The sequence below is a fragment of the Lissotriton vulgaris genome, chromosome 2_1, assembly GCF_964263255.1.
Source record: "Lissotriton vulgaris chromosome 2_1, aLisVul1.2, whole genome shotgun sequence".
Lineage (NCBI taxonomy): Eukaryota > Metazoa > Chordata > Amphibia > Caudata > Salamandridae > Lissotriton > Lissotriton vulgaris.
Window position 1 is genome coordinate 1,554,313,031 of NC_141687.1, and position 20,350 is coordinate 1,554,333,380.

The 20,350-nt window shown below is 43.9% G+C and overlaps 1 protein-coding gene across 1 annotated transcript in view; it reads left to right on the forward strand.

Moving 5' to 3' along the window:
* The window catches only part of SLC12A8 (solute carrier family 12 member 8), a 740,719-nt gene that overhangs the window by 617,362 nt on the left and 103,007 nt on the right, over positions 1–20,350 (forward strand). The window contains exon 6 of the mRNA XM_086957437.1: positions 8,738–8,851. Coding sequence (XP_086813563.1) covers positions 8,738–8,851 — 114 coding nt within the window. The remainder of the gene's footprint in view (positions 1–8,737; positions 8,852–20,350) is intronic.

Genomic DNA, 20,350 nt, shown 5'->3' on the forward strand with positions numbered 1-20,350 from the left:
GCGGTATGAACCTCAGTAGAGAAAATTCCATTAGCATTTTAGGAAATGATTATTTGTGTCTATTGTTTTCAGTTGGTATTTTTTGTAACAGTAGAGCCTACCCTGTTGTTTTGTAACATATAAATCCAGTGTCCAATGCCGCGTTACTATGACCCAGGAGACCCAGTTTGCAATCGATTGGCTGGATCTCCACCAGTGTGGCAGTCGTGTTCAGCAGGGCCAGATTGGGGGCTATAGTTCCACCATGCGCACAACTGGGTGTGTGTTACAATTTTAACAAACAGGAAGGAAAAGAAACAATAATGAAACCTTAAAAAATGCTGATTGTTTCTGCGAGAGGATGTGGCATAACATCCAGATCTGCCGACTTTGGTACTGGGGAATTGGGTTTGAGTCTCGGCTCTACCTGTGCCTACAAAAAAAACCAAGCATCGACGCCAAAGACACCCGCAGGAAATAAATAAAAAAAACAGTTCCCCAAAACAAATCCATAAACAGAAAAGCGTAATGAGACCAGTAAATTGGGTGGTGCGTCTGGCAGTAAACAAAAGACAAACAGGAGGGACAAATTGACGCAGCAAAATAAAATCGATGGGCGGGCTGTGAACCCATAGAAGGTATACATCATGTCTTGAAGACAGGTCATGTGCTGCCTAGGCTCAACCTAAAAAATGCTAATAAAACATTGCTTGCCAGCCATCCATCTCAAGATCGTCAGTATTGTAGAACAGCCCATTAGGAATAGTTGATCAAAAACTCATTGTTTAAAATTTCTTAGCATTCATTCTGTCTGCTCTGAACACTGCAAGTGTCACCACTGCATCTGCAAGGGTGCGCCCCTGAATATCGAATCAACAATGTCCATGGAATAGAATATCGAAAATAAAATATCGACAAGTAACGTATATTTGTAAAGCGCACATTCTCCACGAAGAGTATCTTGGCTCTGAATAACAGATGTTTATTGTTACCCAACTCAATGGTCCTCATATTATCCACTGCCGAAGAATGAAAGACTGAGTGGACCCGTCAGGATTTGAACCTTTGACCATGAGGTCAAACACAGGTCCCTATAGTAGACGCATTAGTCTACTAGACCACAAGACCCCGCTAGTGGGTCTATGTTTGCTATGCCTAGCTCCACGTATATGCATTTATGCAGCACATATATCAATGTGGATGTGGAAGTAGGAGCAGTAAATCTATATTTCCCTATATGCACTTACCTTTCGATATTTTGTCCCTCGCTATTCTGTCTTTATAGTAGGCCACAATATGGTTGCCATTGAATTTTAGCAGTACAATCATCTGCAAGGGGTCTATTCTTCTGTACAACTGGTGTCTCTGGGAAAAACAACATAAGGTGTTGCTGTGGTTGAGACGCTGTTTGTTTGTTTTAATGGGAAGCCAACTGCTAAGATTGACCATGACTCACTGTGAATCATGGTGTGGCCGAGTTTAATAATGTATGTATGTGATTTGTGAAATCATGCGCAAGACAACTTACTGTTAGCCTCTTGACCCTGGAGACACAGATGCTTGCTGGTTCAGAAATGGCGGTTCTAAAGTTTCCTGATGAATAAGGCAATGCGCTCAGTCTCCACACCTTGAAGAAGAGAAGAGAAAGGGAAGGTGATCAGGGACGGGAAGTATGAGTCCAAGAGTGACGTAAACGGAGATCACAAGCAAACCTTTTAAAAATGCAGTGTCCTCCCATCTCCTCAGCCTTTGTCTGCGCTCTTCCTGATACCATTTGCTCATCAATACAGCAAGCGCGCAGGTACACCACAGAAACTGCGCCATGTCCTATCTAGGTAGTGATTTATGGAATTTCCTACTCATCTTTTCACAGAGCGTCGAGTGTCACTTATGTTTTAGGAAGACTTGCGGATTGTATATCCCTTCACCTTCTCAGTAAAAGCCTCTGGTCGAACAGTTCTGTCAATCTGGCTAATGCTGTGCTTTACATATCTTCATTAACATAAGGTAACCTGCTGAGGTAACCAAAGAGCTTCGAGCAAGGGCTGTTATGCAGACCCTGCTATCCCTCAGTGACCACCAACCTTTCAGGGGGCGCCACTCTGCCCAAGGGTAAAGAATAGCTACAATATATGGGACACTTGGGGCGAGGGAGGGGGGGGCTCCTCACATTGTGCAGGGGGTGGGGAGGGTACATCGTTTTGCGATACGCTACTGGCTTCCACCATGCAAACTACCTGCGTCACCTTGCATGAATACTTTGCATCTGCCACTGTTTTTCCTCTTCCGAATACTTTCTGTACTGTACATTGCGGGCAGGTCTTGCACGTTGATGGGTACCCAGCTTGGCAGTGTAGGAGTTTAAGGTGTCCGTTGCTTGTCATGACCTCATGCACCGCAGACCCCCTTGCTCCCAATGTGTGTGACAATGCAACCTCTTGTTGGTAGTAGTGAGCTCAGAGCTGATCCGGAGAGGAAGAGTGGTGGCAACACTGCACACCTCTGCGGCATGCATCATCTTTAAGGCATAGGAATTCCACAGAGAACAGTGATGTATCATGCAGGTCATGCGGATACTGTACCATGTTTTAAGCCCTCCCATGCTCATGACGAGCTCAGCTCGTCACAGTGGAGCTGTAGGGTGACCAACTGGCATTGGTGCAAATTCAGCACAGTGAGTGTAAAAATTCTGGACAAAGGATCAAAATTCAGGACACAAATTCAGGACAGGAGGTCAAAATTCAGGACAAAACTTCATGACAATTGAATACGTTTTACAGACACATCATAGGTCGCGCAATAGTATATAAGTAGGCCAAACCATATAGAAACATATTAAACCATTTGCAAACCTATCCATCATATATCCTTCCATCTATCATTTCACTCATCCATCCATTATCCATCCACCCTTTCAACCTATGCATCTGTACACTCATCCATCCACTCTTCTACCCATACATCCATTCACTCATCCATCCAGCCATTTACCCTTTCACCCATCCAGCCATCCTTTCACTTACTCATCCATCCACTCAGTCACTCATCCTTCTACCCATCCACCCTTTCAGTCATCCATCCATCCTCCCTTCCTCCATCAACCCTTTCACTTAGCCATCCTTCCTTCCATCCATCCACCCACCCATCAACCTACTCATCCACTCATGAATCCATCCATTGACCCTATCACTCATCCATCCTTTCTCTCATCCATTTATCCTTTCGCTCCTTCACTCATCCTTTTTGTCCATCTACCTTCAATTTCACTCACTCATCCATCCTTACATCCACCCTTTCACTCATGCGTCCATCCATTCACCCTTGCACTTATCAATTCATCAATCCATCCATCCTTTCACTCATCCATCCACCCTTTTACTCATCCATCCTACCTTTTACCCATCTAGCTACCCTTCCACCCATACATCCAGCTATTTACCTTTTCTCTCTTCCATCTCTCCACTCACTCCTCAATCCATCCATCCTCTCTCATTATCTTTCAATTCAATCTTTCATTCATCCATTCACCCTATCACTAATTCATTCAGCGATCCAACCTTCCCTTCACTTACTCACTCGCCCACCTTTTCATATCAATTTTGAGCTGAGCCTTTTTTGAGAAGAGGCCCATCAAGAACTTCACCCTCGTTGCAGGAGCCATTCAAGGACTGGGACAGAAGCCACCCAGGGCAGAGACAGGATCCATCACTGAGGGGGACAGGAGCCATTACAGGCGGGTGGGGGGACAGGAGCTACCACATGGGGGGACAAGAGCCATGACTGGAGGGGGAACAGGATCCACAGGGGTGGGCATGCAGTATTTTAGTATCATCTTGGTCTCTTCCAGGGTGGGGTAGGGCTCCTCACCCCCTCCTGGACTAGACAACAAAAAGACAGGCTCTTTCCAAAATGTTAGTTTTGCCACCCCCGCCTGTGATGTACAGTACTTAAAGGAGATACTCCAAGAGAACTGATTCAACTGATTGTCCTCCATGCTTTGTTAATCATTGTGGGTGCGTTTGTGCCATTTCTTTTTTTTATTACATTATAGACTGCATGTTTGAAGAACCGAGGTTTGTTTACAATTTAGTGACAGTAATTAAGCTCTGTGAAGAGAACCACGTGCTGCCTCGGTGTAATCAGGGCCGGTTCTAGGATGTTTGCACAGCCAGGGGTTGGTGAGAGGCCCCATAGCTGGCCCACCCACTGCTAGCACCTTCTGACTCTCTAAATATTGCTGATCCAACCACTCTGCGGTGTTCGTCTGCAACTTATGAAAGCTACGAGTGACTTCAGCATGAAGAGGAGAGAGGGAGTACATGATCATCAGGGCTGCCTACTGACACACATTTGTACCAGGACCAGTAGCCGAAGAGGATTCTGAATATGCGTGACCCAGTCTGTGCCTGGAGAAGGATATGGTGTTGTGTTCTTTCATGACTATGGGAGAGATGCATCTTCTTACCTCAAATGCTCACTGTTGCATGCACAAGGGCCGCAGTGGTGAGACAGCGCATGCACTGGCATTTGGTTTCTATATCTGTGGATGCAAGGAGGCTATTTTACAAATAGCAAGCCTCAGCTAAGATCTTGGGTTTTCACTTCTTCTCACCTGTTATAGATTTAGTTCAGTTTGTGACTGTGATTTAATGTTAGGGAAGCCTCCGCTTCAAATGAGTCATCAGGGTTTCTCCCCTCCTTCTGTATTACTTTTCTCATTTCCTGCCAAGAAAACTCACATTGTGGATGAGGCTATGCTAAACACGAGGCCACGAGGCATCTCAATTTTATCCCTACAGAATCAATAAAAATCAGGCCTACTGCCTGTCTCTGCCAGACCAAACCTGTTCAAAATGATTGAGCTATTTCAAAGAATTACAGCATTTAATCTAGGGGCAACCACAATCTTCTGTAGAAAAACCCACAGACGTTGCCTATTTTCTTCATAGGAAGGGAATGTGTGAGGCCCCCTCTAAATTGCAGAGACGTGACGCATTCAAGGCTGTTTGCATCTGAATAGATGCCCCTGCTCCTGAAGCTGCAGCCCCTCCCTCTCAGTCACCTTCAAGTACCTCTCAACAGCTCATCAAGGGCTGAAGGTGTTAGGGTTGCCATCCCGCTGTGCCCCACTAATGCTGCTGTGTATCTGAGCTTTGGAACAGCCTCAGAGTCAAGAAAGGATGTGGGTGGAAGCTGTGCCGGCATTAGGGTGGTGGGACCGGTGCCCGGTTAAAATTACGGTCAAATGGCCTCCGTTAAACAATCCTTCACGGACAACGGACAGACGGACGAAATTACGGACTGTCCGTGAAATTTACGGACGGTTGGTCACCCTATGGAGCTGTGCTCATGCATAACGGCTGCGGCCCGCCCACACGCGGCTAATTCCCCGCCTGTGCGGGAGAATTAATGGGTGGGCAGGTCTGTGAGCTCAGCTCGTCATGAGCACAGCTGGGCCGCGCCCCCCCCCTGCCCCCATCCTCCCCCCACACTGTGGGGAAATTACCCCAGCTGCCAAGGGGTTAAACACAGCACAACTGGCTCGGTGCTCTTGAAAAATTGTGCTTAATATATCATATGAATGGATAGTACTGCATTGAGTACGTACAAGTTTATACTGTCCTCATACATATATTGAGGGCAATTTCATATGCGTTATAATGTTTGCTTTATTTAGAAAAATCCAACATAATACCCTCATGTAGTCATTTGGAGCCTGTAAATTACAGTTCCTAACTCATCATTCATCGTCGCTGACACAGACGCTGAATAACACCAGGCTCATTGTACAGTAAGTAGTGATGTACTTGCTCTACTTGCTTAAGACGAGTGCTTGATTCATATGTAGCATATGGTACTAAACAGACATGCAGCTTCTCGTGATAGGGCTGACCACTATAATAATCTTGATGTTAGACTCTTGGTGGTCATTCTTGGCGTATTGTAGGCATCTGAGTCATGATGGTGACCACCCCATGCTTAATGAATGTCACTGTCACTGGTCACTTTCTGTCATTGATTATGACATGCACCTGATTTAAAAACGTCAGACATGGGCCCAGATCTTGAATAGATGGTTCTCTAAGAAAGAATGAGAATCTACGTGTAGGGATATACCTAAAATAGATACAAAGTATCAGACACAGAATTTAATTTTAAGCGAATGTATTGCTGGTACATGAATCCATATATCCAACAGACACTGATAAGTGCTGGAGATGTACACAGGAGAAGGGCACGACAATGCATGTCTGGTGAAACTGCTCTTTTGTGCAGATCTTCTGGAAGGAGGACCTCCGTCACATTCTGCAAATCCTGGGTTTCTCTTACTAGGTCTCCTAGGCAGGGGACGGGCTTGGCCACTGGTTCTCTCAGGGCAGTCCTTTGGCAGCTGACAAGGACAGCACAATTTGGCACTAGCGTGTTAATGGGAAAAGAAGGAATCCCTTAGAATAGTGAATTGGTTTGGAAGATTTTCGCACCAGTTTGGTCCCCGCTTGTATCCTATCCCTATGCAATAGAGAATCACTTTTTTTACCCATGCTCTGTTTTGTGCACTGCAACTGTTGGTATAATTTCCTATACAAGACCTGTCAGGTTGACGATAGGCCTGAAAGGGGGGAGTTGGCCGACTCATTTCTATAGGAGTCTTAGCTGAACACGCATCTAACCTGCCTTTGTTATCAGATAATCGTTTAGGGGGGGATGTGGGGGGAGGGGGAGTATGTTATGTTATGTTATGTTATGCTGTTTTTTTTATAGCGCTCGGCTACTCAAAAGAGTGTCCCGGCGCTTTGATTGCAGACCTGTCTCATAACACAACAAGAAGGAAAAAGAAATAAATTAACAAAAAAACAGAAAATACAGAGAGGAGAGAAAAACAGAACCCAGGGCGCAGCTAAGAGGTGAAGAGCCAAGTTTTAAGCCCTTTCCTAAAAACCAGTAGGTTGGACGTGCTGCGTAGCACCACTGGCAGCGTGTTCCAGAGCTGGGGGGCTAGCAATCTGAAGGAACGGCCTCCAATACGTGCCCTTTTGACACGAGGAACATTTGCAAGGTACAAGGACCCTGACCTCAGGGACCTGGCTGGATGATAAAACGCCAGCCTTTTTTGAAGGTATTTCGCTCCTGTAAAATGCAGTGCCTTATGTGCCAACGTCAAGGCCTTAAAGATTATCCGCTTCCGAATGGGAATGGGAGTATGGCGGGGGAGTTGTATAATTTGGTTTTGTTCCTATGCCTTTGGTTATGCTATTGTACATGTAACTGTAATGCGCTGATTCGGTTTCATTTCTAAATCCATTTTATTTGTGCATGCCCTTTTCTTTTTATGTGATTGTTACTGATTATACCTTCCAATATTTGTTGTACACATGTCAGTAAAAACCACAATCATCAGTTATATTTTCACTTAACGATTCTGTCTCACGCAATTCGAGGATTGGGTAGCTGATCTTCGTCACACCCAATTTCCCCAAAAATTGACCTTGCACTCCTTACAGGACTCATGCTAGATGTTTTTTCTTCTACACCGCAGAAAAATGTCAGGGTTTTACTATCAATAACAAAAACAGAGAAGTTCCTGAAGGAATTATTTCCTATCATTTAGCAACTTATATGAATGTCATAAAAAAGAACATCATTCAATAAACAACCGGAGATTATATTTATATAATCATTGAATTTATGTAATGACTTAAGAAGTTATTTAATCAGCATAGGTAAATATCCATATGACAATTCATGAAATGGCAACTCAAACAAGAAAACTGCTACTTAAATTCTTCATATGAGCAGTGATAACAGACACCTTTGCACATTATACGGACAATATATACAATTTATGCCATATATACATTAATTACCAACTATATACATTTATACAATACATAGTCAGATGGTATTAGCAAAACAGTGTCAATTCGTCGACGTTTCGGTCTCAGACTTCATAACTAAACGAGACCATCCTCAGGACCAATGTTGCACCATGAATCTACAGTAAAATAGCATAAAATCAGTAATCTCCATATTGTGTGATATGTACCGTCTGCCCCCACCAGATATGGTGTCTAAAGAGTGGGAAACTATATACAGTGTCTATATACATATATACAACCGTACACTTAAACCACAAATAAATAAAGGTCAAGGGTAGTGCAAGTCACCTCTCTCTTTACCAAGTGCACACATCTAATAGAAACAACTTAACCTCTTCCATCAATACTTACAAGTGAAATGCCACAATGATTCAGTACCCAACGAAGCACTCCAGTTACAGGCAGCTACTATGTCAATTACACACTTTATAATGCAACTTTAAAAATTAGACAGGAAATAACTCATTTTCCATCCTGGGTACTTGACGAGCGAGTTAAAATAGTATTTTTTAAGGATGATGCTCAAATATAAAATTAGAAAAGCACTCCTCGAAGGAGCTCTATCGGAAAAGGATTGGAACTGTTTTTAAGTGAATGAAAACAATGTGCATTCAAATTGAAGAGAGCCGGTAGGTAAAGTGAGCTGACCCGTTGCTCCTTCTATATAGTATGTAATGCATTATTTTACTTAACAATGTAGTCTAGCGAGTACCTGTCTCAAATGTCAGACCTAAATAGAGCTTGGGCTTTGTTACTACATCTAATAGAGGGGAAAACGTTTGCAACCTATGAATAAAAAAAGAAGTGCTTAGGACATATGTTCCATGTTCATCTTGCTGTCATTGCTTATGCATTGTTTTCTTTTCTTTGTTTATCCTCAGAGCATGGTTTTGTTGGCTACTCTGCAGAGCTTCTTCGCAATAACACCCTACCAGACTACACTAAAGGAGAAAGCTTCTTTACCGTATTTGGTGTATTTTTCCCCGCTGCTACAGGTACTACATGGATTGCTTAATAATTTACTGTCTTGTATGTAAATCGTTCCGTCACTGGCACCATTCTTGTGCAGAATTGGCAGATGAATATTCCAGGGGCAGACATCTAGTTTGGAACATGGTGAAAAAAAGATGAGGTCACGCTATTTCCAGGAGCAGCCGCACAGTAGATGCTGTGTCTTATGCACTTTATAATCCGCCAGCAAACAACACTGGTGACCATGACATGCAAGATGGATTGCAGGGTCTGCAGCACCTTTTAGACATGCTGTGCTTAGTCACCAAGCTTTATTTAATGAGAAGGTGTGATTTATTCCTGGGAATCTAGGAGTAAATCACACCTGCCCTCCCAAACAAAACATGTAATTGGGCTCGGTGTGGGGAATGGCCAGTGCCAGTATAAAGAGTTGAAAAGAAATTGTACTTTTATTACACAATTAGAGATTCAGAATTTCAGCTTACCCTAAAAACACGGCTAAAACCGCACTTTCTTTTTTTTAACACTTTTATTGATATAAAAAAATAACAAAGCAGCACTTTCAAGTGTACAGTAAATTCCAATGCACTTACATCGTATGGCGTCCAACCAAATGGAAAATTCACTGCTGCTAACGCTAAAAACCAATAATGTAAAATATAAAGGAAATCACCATTGCAAATCAAAATATATGCATGTTCACGAAAAGTCTAGTGATAAATAAATTGGTGCTTGCCAGGAGCGGTATATTAGGCATAAAAGGATGAACAAATAAAAAGTGAGCAAAAAAACATCCCCCGCCTCCTTCCCCCTTTGAATGATCTCCCCCTCCCCATGTGAAGATAAGCAATCAGGTGATGGTGTCAGGATGAGGCATGTTACAGGGAGCACAACAGGGCCAGAGCGGAGCCCAATGATGGACAATATAGTACATCAGGAGAGCCGCAAGCATAACTGGGGACTTAAATACTAGCAATGAAAAGTCAAAGAACTATCCCTGGAGAAAATAACGGGAAGTTATCTCAATCACACTGAAAATTACAGGTAATATTGAAATCACTGGTCACAAACTAATTTATACCGTTCACAGTCTTTTTATTAAAACCATATAAATAAAACACAGAAAATTCATTACAAAATCAATTCCATAATACATATAAAATCAAGGACATATATTGTGCAATAAATTAAAAACAATGTTAAGACATATTCATTTTTATACAAAAATAAAGCAGAGAAATAGAGTACAATTCTAAAGTGTCAATATAATCCTAGAACACATTATTAACGAAAGATGAAGGAATGACTAGTATTTTCTATGATGAAATGAAAAGCGAAACCCCTATTCTAATACAACACCTGTTCTTGTTACGGAGTTTGAGATTCAACAGCCTTTACAATACTTCAAATAGATTTCCCATATTGCAGTATGCCACGTATCGAGAATTTCCTGGGCTTGAATTCTATAAAGCAAAAAGCGTTGACACGATTCGGTGTAACAGCCCTTGGATATTGGCACACCTTCCTCAGGACAGTTCAAAATCGTTTGGGGTTAAAGACACATATCCTTCCTTGCGATTAGGATCTGAATCTTTTCTATTGAATTTTTTACCATTTCCTCGCCCAACTGGACCTTAGACTTGGTCTAACGGTGGAAATTCCAAAGAATCGTTAGGAGTATTCACTCGCCCTTACGTCTCGGAAATTGCCCTCCGGATATGGGACTTCTAATTGTTATCTTTATCAGTTGTGTATATGGAACCCCTCAAAATATATGGGATTTTCCCTTCCCTGTGGTTGTCTTTCTTTTATATAGCTTCCACTCGACTCTGGATAACGGATAGTGGGTTGTAGATGCTTCGATAGATCTTTGCTATCTTTCAGTCACGGGCAGCCACGGGTACGTCCAGTTTCATGTGCCAGAATTACATCCCACTCTGTCCCCTATTCTGATGGGTTCCAGCCCTGGTGTGCTTTGCGAAGCAGAGCAATACCTTCCCAGGTTGCCGATCATGTTGCGTCTTCCTGCCAACTTTCAATCCGCAGATCCTCAGCGTTTTTCCAAATCATAGTGATTTTACACTTAGCCAACAAAAGGCTAGGCCAATAAAGCGGTTAGTGATTCTGTATTTAGCAAGGCGAGGTTAGATGCACAAAAGACAAAACCAGGGAGAAGGAGTCAGAGCGTGGTCAGTTGCCTCCGCCAAAAGGCCTGCTACCTCAGACCATTAGAATGTTAAGTGGGGCATCCCCTTAGCATATGGAGGATGTCTTCAGAGGTGACTCGGCAGCGTGGGCATTCAGGCGATGTCGGGGGGAAAGTATATACTAAGTTTCAAATGTGTGAGGTATGCGTGATGGAGTGGATCAGCGTAATGCGAGCATTGCAGGAAATTTTAGGTGCCGCTTCCCACATATTAGCCCAATCTCCATCCAAAATGGGGGCTCCTAGGTCTCCTTCCCAACGACCCTGCAGCACCGCAAGTGGGGAACAGGCATCGTCCCTTATGGCCACATAAAGATCAGAGACCAGGTGATGGACCCTGAAGGTGTCACAAAGGAAGCAACAGCTGGGTGAGGGGTTTGGGTCCTACCCACGCACACAAAGCACTCCACAACACCACTCCAGGCTGGTCCGGCGTTGTGGAGTGCTTTGTGTGGGTGGGTGAGGGGCTTGAAGGTGATCCTCTTGTTGACGGGGAGCCAGTGTAGGTCTCTCAGGTGGGGGGTGATGTGGCTGCGGCGGGGGATGTTGACGATCAGTCGGGCTGAGGCGTTTTGGATGCGTTGTAGTCGTCGTAGGTGTTTGGCTGGGATTCCTGCGTAGAGTGCGTTGCCGTAGTCCAGTCTTGTGCTGACGAGGGCCTGTGTCACCGTTCTTCTTGTTTCGGTCAGGATCCACTTGTAGATCCTGCGGAGAGTGTTGTAGCAGGAGGAGGAGACGGCGTTGACCTGCTTAGACATGGAAAGGGAGGAGTCGAGGATGAATCCTGGGTTGCGTGCTTGGTCAGTGGGTTTTGGTGCTGTTCCCAGTGTGGTCGGCCACCAGGAGTCATCCCAGGCTGAGGGGGTGGGTCCGAGGATGAGGACCTCCGTCTTGTCCGAGTTCAGCTTCAGACGGCTGCTCCTCATCCAGTCGGTGACGGCCTTCATTCCCTCGTGGATACAGCAGACATTGTTGTGGATACAGCAGACAGCAGACATTGTCTCTCTGGAATATCATAGTCCGCGCATAAGTCTTCAAATCACTGCAGCATGCCATCAGCATACAACAAGCCCACCGTGTCCAAGCCTGCTGTCTCCCATTCTAGCATGCGACCTTCCTCTATTCTCTGCAATTGTGTAAGCAAAGCCCTCAGTGACAAATTCGGGGACTAGGGTGACCGTATGCGCACCCTAGTAAGAATGTGCATCCAACATGCCTGGAGAGCTGTCTAGTCATGGTGACCTTTATGGATGGCAGCATCAGTTAATAGTAGACCATTCACTGCAAATGGGCCAACCAGAGCAGAGCCAGACGCCAAGTGTTCACATATCTCTAACTATTTCCAGTGTTAACTCCTTCGTGTCCACACTGAGCACTGTCATAAATGCTAATTTATCCAAAACAGCCTAATGGTTTTATACCAAATAACAAAAAGCATGTTTCTAACTAATAAATAGTAATTAAATGTACTTTCTCATTCCTTAGTTAATAATAGATGATGATAATACTTTCTAACCAAGGTTCTAACTTTTTGCCAAATTCGGTGTCATTTTTTCAGACTTTTCTTCTTGCAACGCAAGCATACATTTATATATAAATTACCATGGAAAATCACACTTTTGGGACCCGCCCTTTTTTTCTATGCCCCTGCTTGACAGATTGACACAGAGCTTTCCATGAAGGAGCCAAAGTCAACACACCTCCATTTTTAAAGTTTTTTTTCAGATTTGTCAAAAGGTGGAAAGTTATTAAAGAAAGAAGAAGTGTCTCTCCTATGAAAAGTCTGGCCTAACTAGAATTACAAAGTGGCGACATAGCAGGTAAATGTGTAATATGGGCCTATATTGTCGTCAATAAGATCTGGTGACATTTACAAACAACAAGGCCTGAAGACTGAGTGGTTTATACATAACACTTGAACCCCAAAATGGCAATACAAGGCCAGTTACACGTCACTAGTTTTGCAATTTTTATATTGATTGATTTTACTAGTCCTTAGAGAATGTAAGTCATCCGTTTAGTATTCATTGTTTGTCTGACAGCAGCTATGGCAATATTTTGAGAAATGTATGATTTTGTTGGTTATAATTATGGTTATGTAGTATTTAAAATGTGTGTTATGGAACACTATGTATTATAAACTACATTTTAAATGCAAAGCACATTGAAATAAACATGCATTCTAAGATGATCTTTTGTTTTGTGGCATGTTGACACTGTAGAGAAGGTTTATCACACCATATATAAAGAAAGAAAATAGAGTGCAATGTGGGACAGTGTAACTTTTTTCTGACAGTGTTCTGCATTGACAACGTTCATTTTCACACACTGGAGAGGATTAATTGGTAGAGTTTGCATCAAAACATGGACCAGAAAGGATGAGCTTGTCAGATGTGCTGATTAATGTTCTAAGAACAGCACTGCCATTGCGAAAGCATTTTGTTTACCACTGAAAGAAAGACAAAATGCTGCATTTAATTTTTGTATTTGTTTGGGGAAGCTAAATATCATGCAAATGAATGAAGCACTTTGCATTACATTAAATAATTTACAGTTACACACCTTTTCTGGAAAATACAAGCTTTGAAACCACTGGCAAACATCAATAAGAATGCGTAACATATATAAAACTCAGTCAACACTGGGTAGTTATAGCTAGGTCTGTGTTTCCATACGAAAACAATTTGTCTTAGGAAGAGCTTTGGCTTCTTTTGACAAAACGTTCCAGAAAATAATCTCATCATCTCAGCTCCTTCCTGGTGATCCCTCAAGTAGGGGTCGAGAAAAAGGGAGGGTCTCAAATGCATTTTTCCCATTTTTTTCTACAGGAAAATTGAACAGCCATACTGCAAAAAACTGCTGAAGGTATTTACCCTAAATATGACAGAAAGCTGTATCTGGGTCCAGAAAGCTTGTGTTTTATGATTTGGTGTAAATCTATTCAGTTGTTTTTTAACAATTAATGCTAAAAAAAACTTGTAGACTTCACACAGTGGAAAATCCGCGGACCCGACAGATCTCAACCTGAGATTTGATTGGCTGCCACCATATTAACAAAATTTGGTGGCAGCCACCTCAGGACTCAGAACTCGGTCCTAGAAAAAAATGGTTAAAAAATAAAGTATAATGGGGCAAGGTAGGGATACCCTGACCCCAAAGGCCTGGAGGTGGGAGGATCCCCAGAGGGACACAGTCAGGGGCCAAAACTGTTGTTGTTTTTTTCCCAAAAAGATTTTTCTGCTAATTTGCAGAGGATCCATGAATCTGTGTAAGAATTTTTAAAAAAGACACAGGATCCTGCCCTGCAAACAAAACTACTAGGGGGCCATGATGGGAAGACACTCCTCAGGGCTGAACATTAAAAGGGGAAGGGGCATGCGGACCCCTTCCTTGACCCTGAAAAGGCCCCGGGGATCAGTTGCCTTGGGGCCACATTTTTTAAAATGGGGAGGGGTTGCCCGGCCAGCCTCCCAGAACCATTGAATGGCCCCGGGAACCCTCTTTCTCCTTCCCAAGAGACATGCAGAGAGAGTGTGATGTGCTCCCACCTGGGGGCATCAAAGTTTTTTCCCTGCTGGTGCTTTCGAGCGGGGAAGAACACAAATTGCGCCTGTCCCGCCGAAGCAAAAGAAAACAGTTGCTCCAGCAGGGTGTGAGCAATGATGGGTGCAGGCAAGGAAGTGGAAGAGGCTGCTGGGGCACTGGCCCTCTCCCTGCAGCCCCCCAATGAGGGACCTGTTGTGGTGTGCCCCAGGTGGGTACCAAGGCATCTCAGTTAAAACATTTTTTTAAGAAGATGTTGGCTCTTGCAGGGAGCAGGTTAAAACATTTTTTTAAGAAGATGTTGGCTCTTGCAAGGAGCAGGTGGGGCTGGGGGACCTTGGGCTCCCCCTACAGCCTCCAACCTTAAATATGCTTTGGGGTGCCCCGAGTGAGCATTAGAGCTTTCCAGAATATAAAAAAATAAAAAATTACCATATCCTGCACAGCACTTTGCAAAGGGGCCACTCGCTCCAGAGCCAGAGGGGAAGTGGGGGCCCTGGGACTCTTCTTGCAGCCCCCCAGGGAAAATTATATTTATGGGTGTCCCTGGACACCTAAAAAACATATTGGAAAAAGTGAATTAATAAATACGCGGCCAGATCTGCTCATTTATTATTCACTGCTCCTACCAAGGAGCACCCCATGATTACCTAGGGCATTTTCAAAGAATATATTATGTATCTAATGGCTCCTCTAGAATAGGCATGGGCACCACCAAATATTGTTTTTAGGTCTTGCGCATAGCATTGCAGTGCGCAGCACTGCTCGTGCAGCGCAAGACCTCATGTAGGAGCTTCGAAAGCTGACCACACGCTTGTGCGAGTGGTTTTGTTATCGTTGCAGGCTAGTGGGCATTGCGTGCGTCTTTCTAACAGAGACAGCACACAATTGGGCAAATGCGGGCACATGTCCCGCATTTGCCCTGCCCTTGGCCTATTGGTGTCTGTTTCCCGCACGGCCGACATTTGTTTTGTATTATTGTGCCCGATAATGCAAAACAGATGTCTCGCTGTGGCGCATGTGCACCACTTCGGTGCTTGTTGCTACTGCGAGTGAGAGGCACCGCGTTGATTGGCATCGCTTGCTGCTAAGCCGTGTCTCTTGGGAGGCTGTCCCCGGCTGCGCGGTTGAATGGAGGTTTGGTGTTGGCGTGGTGTGTCAAGGACCTCCCAGTGACCCCGAGGTGGCGAAGAGTGTTGGTTGTTCAGTGCGTGTGCAACCTGTCCCTCTGTGCACAGCCTACCCCTGGCCCGTGCATCAGCCTGTGTCGGTAAACAGTGTGTGTGCTTTGCTTCAGCACTGTCGGTGTGTGCTGACCTCCCCTCGTCCCCCCTGGCATCTGCAGTGCTCAGTCCCTCTCCCTCGGCGAATGTGCCGCCCTGGGCCCGATTGTTGAAATGCCCACCCTTCCTGGCAGTCCCTGGTTGGCTTGTGGCCTGGGTTGGCCTGACTCCCGGTGCTGGCTTTTCTGCATTCCGCCATGTTCGCCTCTGTGCGCAGACAGCAGCTGCAAAGGAGCTGGAAGGCAGTAGACTGGGACACGGGGCGACAAGGCCCGCCATGCATGTTCCAGGTGAGAAGAGTCTCGGACTTATACCCGTCCCATGTGGCTGGACCGGTACGCACCTGAGGGGTCAGCGGCTTAAGGGTGCACCCGTGGGGCCTTTATGCGTAGTAAATGCATCCCAAGTGCACTCCAGGGTCTCCACTGCGCCGCAAGGGTTCCTGTTGCATTGTGGGATCTCATTGGAACCCCTACTGCGTGCTGGATCTCCTCGGATCCTGCGAGGCACGCTGCCCGCTCTTTTAATGGTCCTTCCTTGTCACAGAGGCACCAGGGTATCTACTCTGTCGAGGCATCCCGCACTCACGGTGTATCGTGAAGCAGCGCACCTTGGCGCTTCTTCTGGACCCCGAGGGCTTCTTGCTGCCCCTTCTGAGTCCCACATGCACATTGGAATTTCATCTGTGATCTAAGAGTCCCTTAGGTATTCCACAGGCACATTTGTTATCTCCTCCCCTTCCAGTGGTTACCTTGATGTCCATTCTGTATCTTCGGGTTGACTTTCGTTATAACCCCTTTTACCAAACGGAGACCACTTGGTGAAACCGGCACAATGCAGGCGCCCGGAGAATCAAGTAATAGGGATTCTCTGCACTTCAAGCAGTGAGAGGGTGGTGTAAAAGATGCTCATTGACACTGGTCCACGAGGAAATGTCCCTACTGGCCTTACTTAAAAGGCCTATAAATCGCCATTGGGGCTGGGGCGGAGTCAGTCACTCATCAAGACGCCTCAGCATTTCTTACTTTCAAGATGCCAAGAAAATGAATTCCTTTGCCTAATAGCACTTGTAAATCGCTCACATTCCAACTGTGCCGCTTGGCGCAGGTGTTACCAACCAAACCCCACAGGCTGGTTTTGAAATGCGAGTGACAAGAGGTCCAGCGGGGTACTGCGCGCTTCACGCCTTTCAGTCCATGCCAACGGTACGTGTTTTCATGGCGTCACTTGAACACGTGGAGAATAATTCATGGCAGTTCAGAGAGGCCCACAAAATTATTTTCAAAAGAGGGTCATAGAGAACAATATTTAAAGACACAGCAATATCCGATCCCCAAATCGCAACTGTAACAACAAAAAGGAATTGCCGGTCTGACAAAGTCAAGACAAAGAGAGAGTGAAATAGGGACAACAGGGTCAAAGCAAACCTTCAACCATTGAGGCAAAATAAATCCCATCAGCCCACCACAGTGGTGGAGCATCGTCATTTGGAATTGGTTGTGCTTGATCTAACTGTTGTAGCCCACACCTATCTAGGGGGGGCAGCTACAATACAGTCAGTGTCACATATGCAACCAACCACTCGAATATTTTACTCCGTGGTGCTGATGATTTGCAGTGCAGAATAGTGAAAAAGGAAAAGTGCAAAAAAGTTAAAATTGACTACTGAGACAGAAATGACTTTAGTAGACGCTATCTTCGTGTCAATATTAAAACCAAATGCAGATAGTCTGAAAGAATAACTGTCATAAGCAATAGGAGTGAGATTGGCCTACATGTTTCAGCCCTACAGGTGACTTATACCAGATGTATCGCCTGGACCCCCTGGGACATCAAGAACACCTTGAGACTGGCACTGATGAAGCCGTTTGAAGGCTGAAACGTGTATGCCAAGCGTTTTCAGGGATAGAATCTGTATGTTTTAACCAGCAAGCAGGCTCTGGTTGGTGATGGCGCCCTCTTGATCTGGAGCAACACGGTGAGCCTACACTTGGAGTATATATATATATATATATATATATATATATATATATATATATATATATATATATATATATATATATATATGTATACAAACGCACACCAGTCATGCACACACACACATATGTACATGTATAGACACACATACATACAATGCCCTTTCAGATTAGTGTAACAGGTGACTTATGCCAAAAAGTAAACATGGAACCATGGGTAGTTCCCAAGTTTTAGATGGAGAGCAGCTTCTATATATGGAGCACCACACAATACCACTGACACTCTGAATTTGCTCACCTCAAATTTCTGTTTTTCTAACAGTTTTAATGCTTATTATATTTGAAAACTTTTTTTAAAAGACAGTAGTTTGACGAGACAGTTAAAACTGTCTCAAATGACAGACCGCAAAAGAGTGAAGCAAAACATTTTACTAGATGCTGGTTTCTGACTGGATCTTACAGTCTTAAACAATATCGCAACAACTGCAAAAATGGTTTGAATGCTATTGCTGATAGTATCACCCCAAGTAGCTAGTTTTCTAGTGAATGCTTTCCTGAAATAAAACACCAGAAAGGAATGTTGGCAGCAGCCACCTGTTCTTGTGAAGTTTAATGTGTGGACATACAACTGAGATAAAACAAAAACACACTATTATGTAGTCAAAGTCTATACTGTTAGTTATCTGAACTTTTTTAACCTTATTGAGAAATTATATCAATAGTTCATGTAGCAAACATGCTGTCTGTATAACGTAATTTGTCAAGTTACAATCGTAACTTCCCTAAAGTTTTTTTTGTGTAAACATGTATCCTATTTGCAGCTGTAGATCTGTCTGTGAACAAAGCCTTTAGATAAAGATTATCTTCCAACGTCACTCCCTAATGGCAGGTTTCAGCTCTATGGAAACCATTAATAATGTTGAGGTTTTACTAATTTATTCAACACCTGCAAAGTTCTGTTACGTTCTTTGAAAAGGCTTTTAATTCGCTCAGGCTTTGAAAATGGTACAGCTTGCTTTGATGCAGCTTCAAAATCAGCAGTTGTGTAAGCCAGCAGACTGGTGAATAGAATGACTGTTTTCGTACAAATCCAAGTGATGTCAGTGCTGTCGCAGGTAGGGTTTAGATTTGGGATATGGTGTCCCAGGACAGGGATTATCTTGTTGAGGTCAGTTTTTGCTTTTAAGTATGGCATAAGGTTAAGCTCACTTTCTAACCATAGTAGCATGCTCAGGATTATTGTAATTTGTATTTGTATTTGATCAGACTTGTAGAGCACATGGCTGCTTCAAACGAAGTGTCTCAGGATCCAATCTATAGAAGTACACATCAGGTAAAAGAGTGGAGGCTAGAAAATCCAGGAGTTAAGGTGCTTTCGGAAGATTACTTTTAATGGACTCCTCCAAAGAAGAAGAGGCAGGCTGTTCCAAAGTTTGGGGGCTAAGGGCCAGATGTACAGAGAGTAAGAAAAGCGATTTTATCCAAATCGGTATTTGGAAATCGCTAATACCTATGTATGAAACTTTTTGTTTCATTCTTGCGATTCCTAGAGGTTTGCAAATCGACCTACCTCATGAAATTAATGATGTAGGTCGCAATTTGAGACCTGTTAGTAATGCCTGCTATAATAGGGATGTGCCCTGCTGAGATCAGCAGACCACCATGTCTATGATTGACTTTGACTAAAGGTTTTTTTTAGTTGAAATGCAGCCCATTTTCCTTAAAGGAGAACCAGTTGCATTTCAACAATAAAAAATGAAACGTTTTGTTTTCATTACTTAAGAGCAGGCAGTGGTTGTTGGGACCACTGCCTGCTCTTAAACAATTATTTTTCAACATTCACAAAGCGCACGGAATCCCAGGTGGACCCCTTCCATTTTGTGCATGCATTACCACCAACTTTCAGTTGGTGGTAAATTATCATGGTGTGGCAACCACATTTCGATTGCAAAACCTTGATGCATAACACTGGAAATCGCTACTCGGAAGGGGTGCCCTAAACAGGCCCTTCCAAATAACGATATCTACACCCAAACTGCTATTCTGGAAAAACGCAGTTTGGGTGTTTGAACATCAAGAAAATCTTTTTTTGCCATCTCAAATAGCCAAATTATGCAATTAAGGCTGTTTGCAACAAGAAAAATGCATCATACATATGGCCCTCAAGTGTCTAAAAGAGCAACTTCCCTGTATGATTTTTAAATTCAGGATACAATGGCCAGCAGAGAGTCAGATGAGCAAATGATTTTGAGGGAATACGGTGAATGATCAGATTATGAAGATAGATGTAGCCGGTATTCGAAAAAGGAACAACACATGGCCTTAAATTGGATCTGTTTCCTAATTGGTAACCAGCGTGGATCTCCGAGACATGCAGTGTGGGGAGATGTCTGGGGATGTATTAGATGAGGAGAGCTGCAGCATTTTGAATTGTCTGGAGGCATCTTGGAATGACCTGGAAGAGACCTAAATAGAGTACATTTCTGTAGTCCAGGTGAGGTGACCATAGCCTGG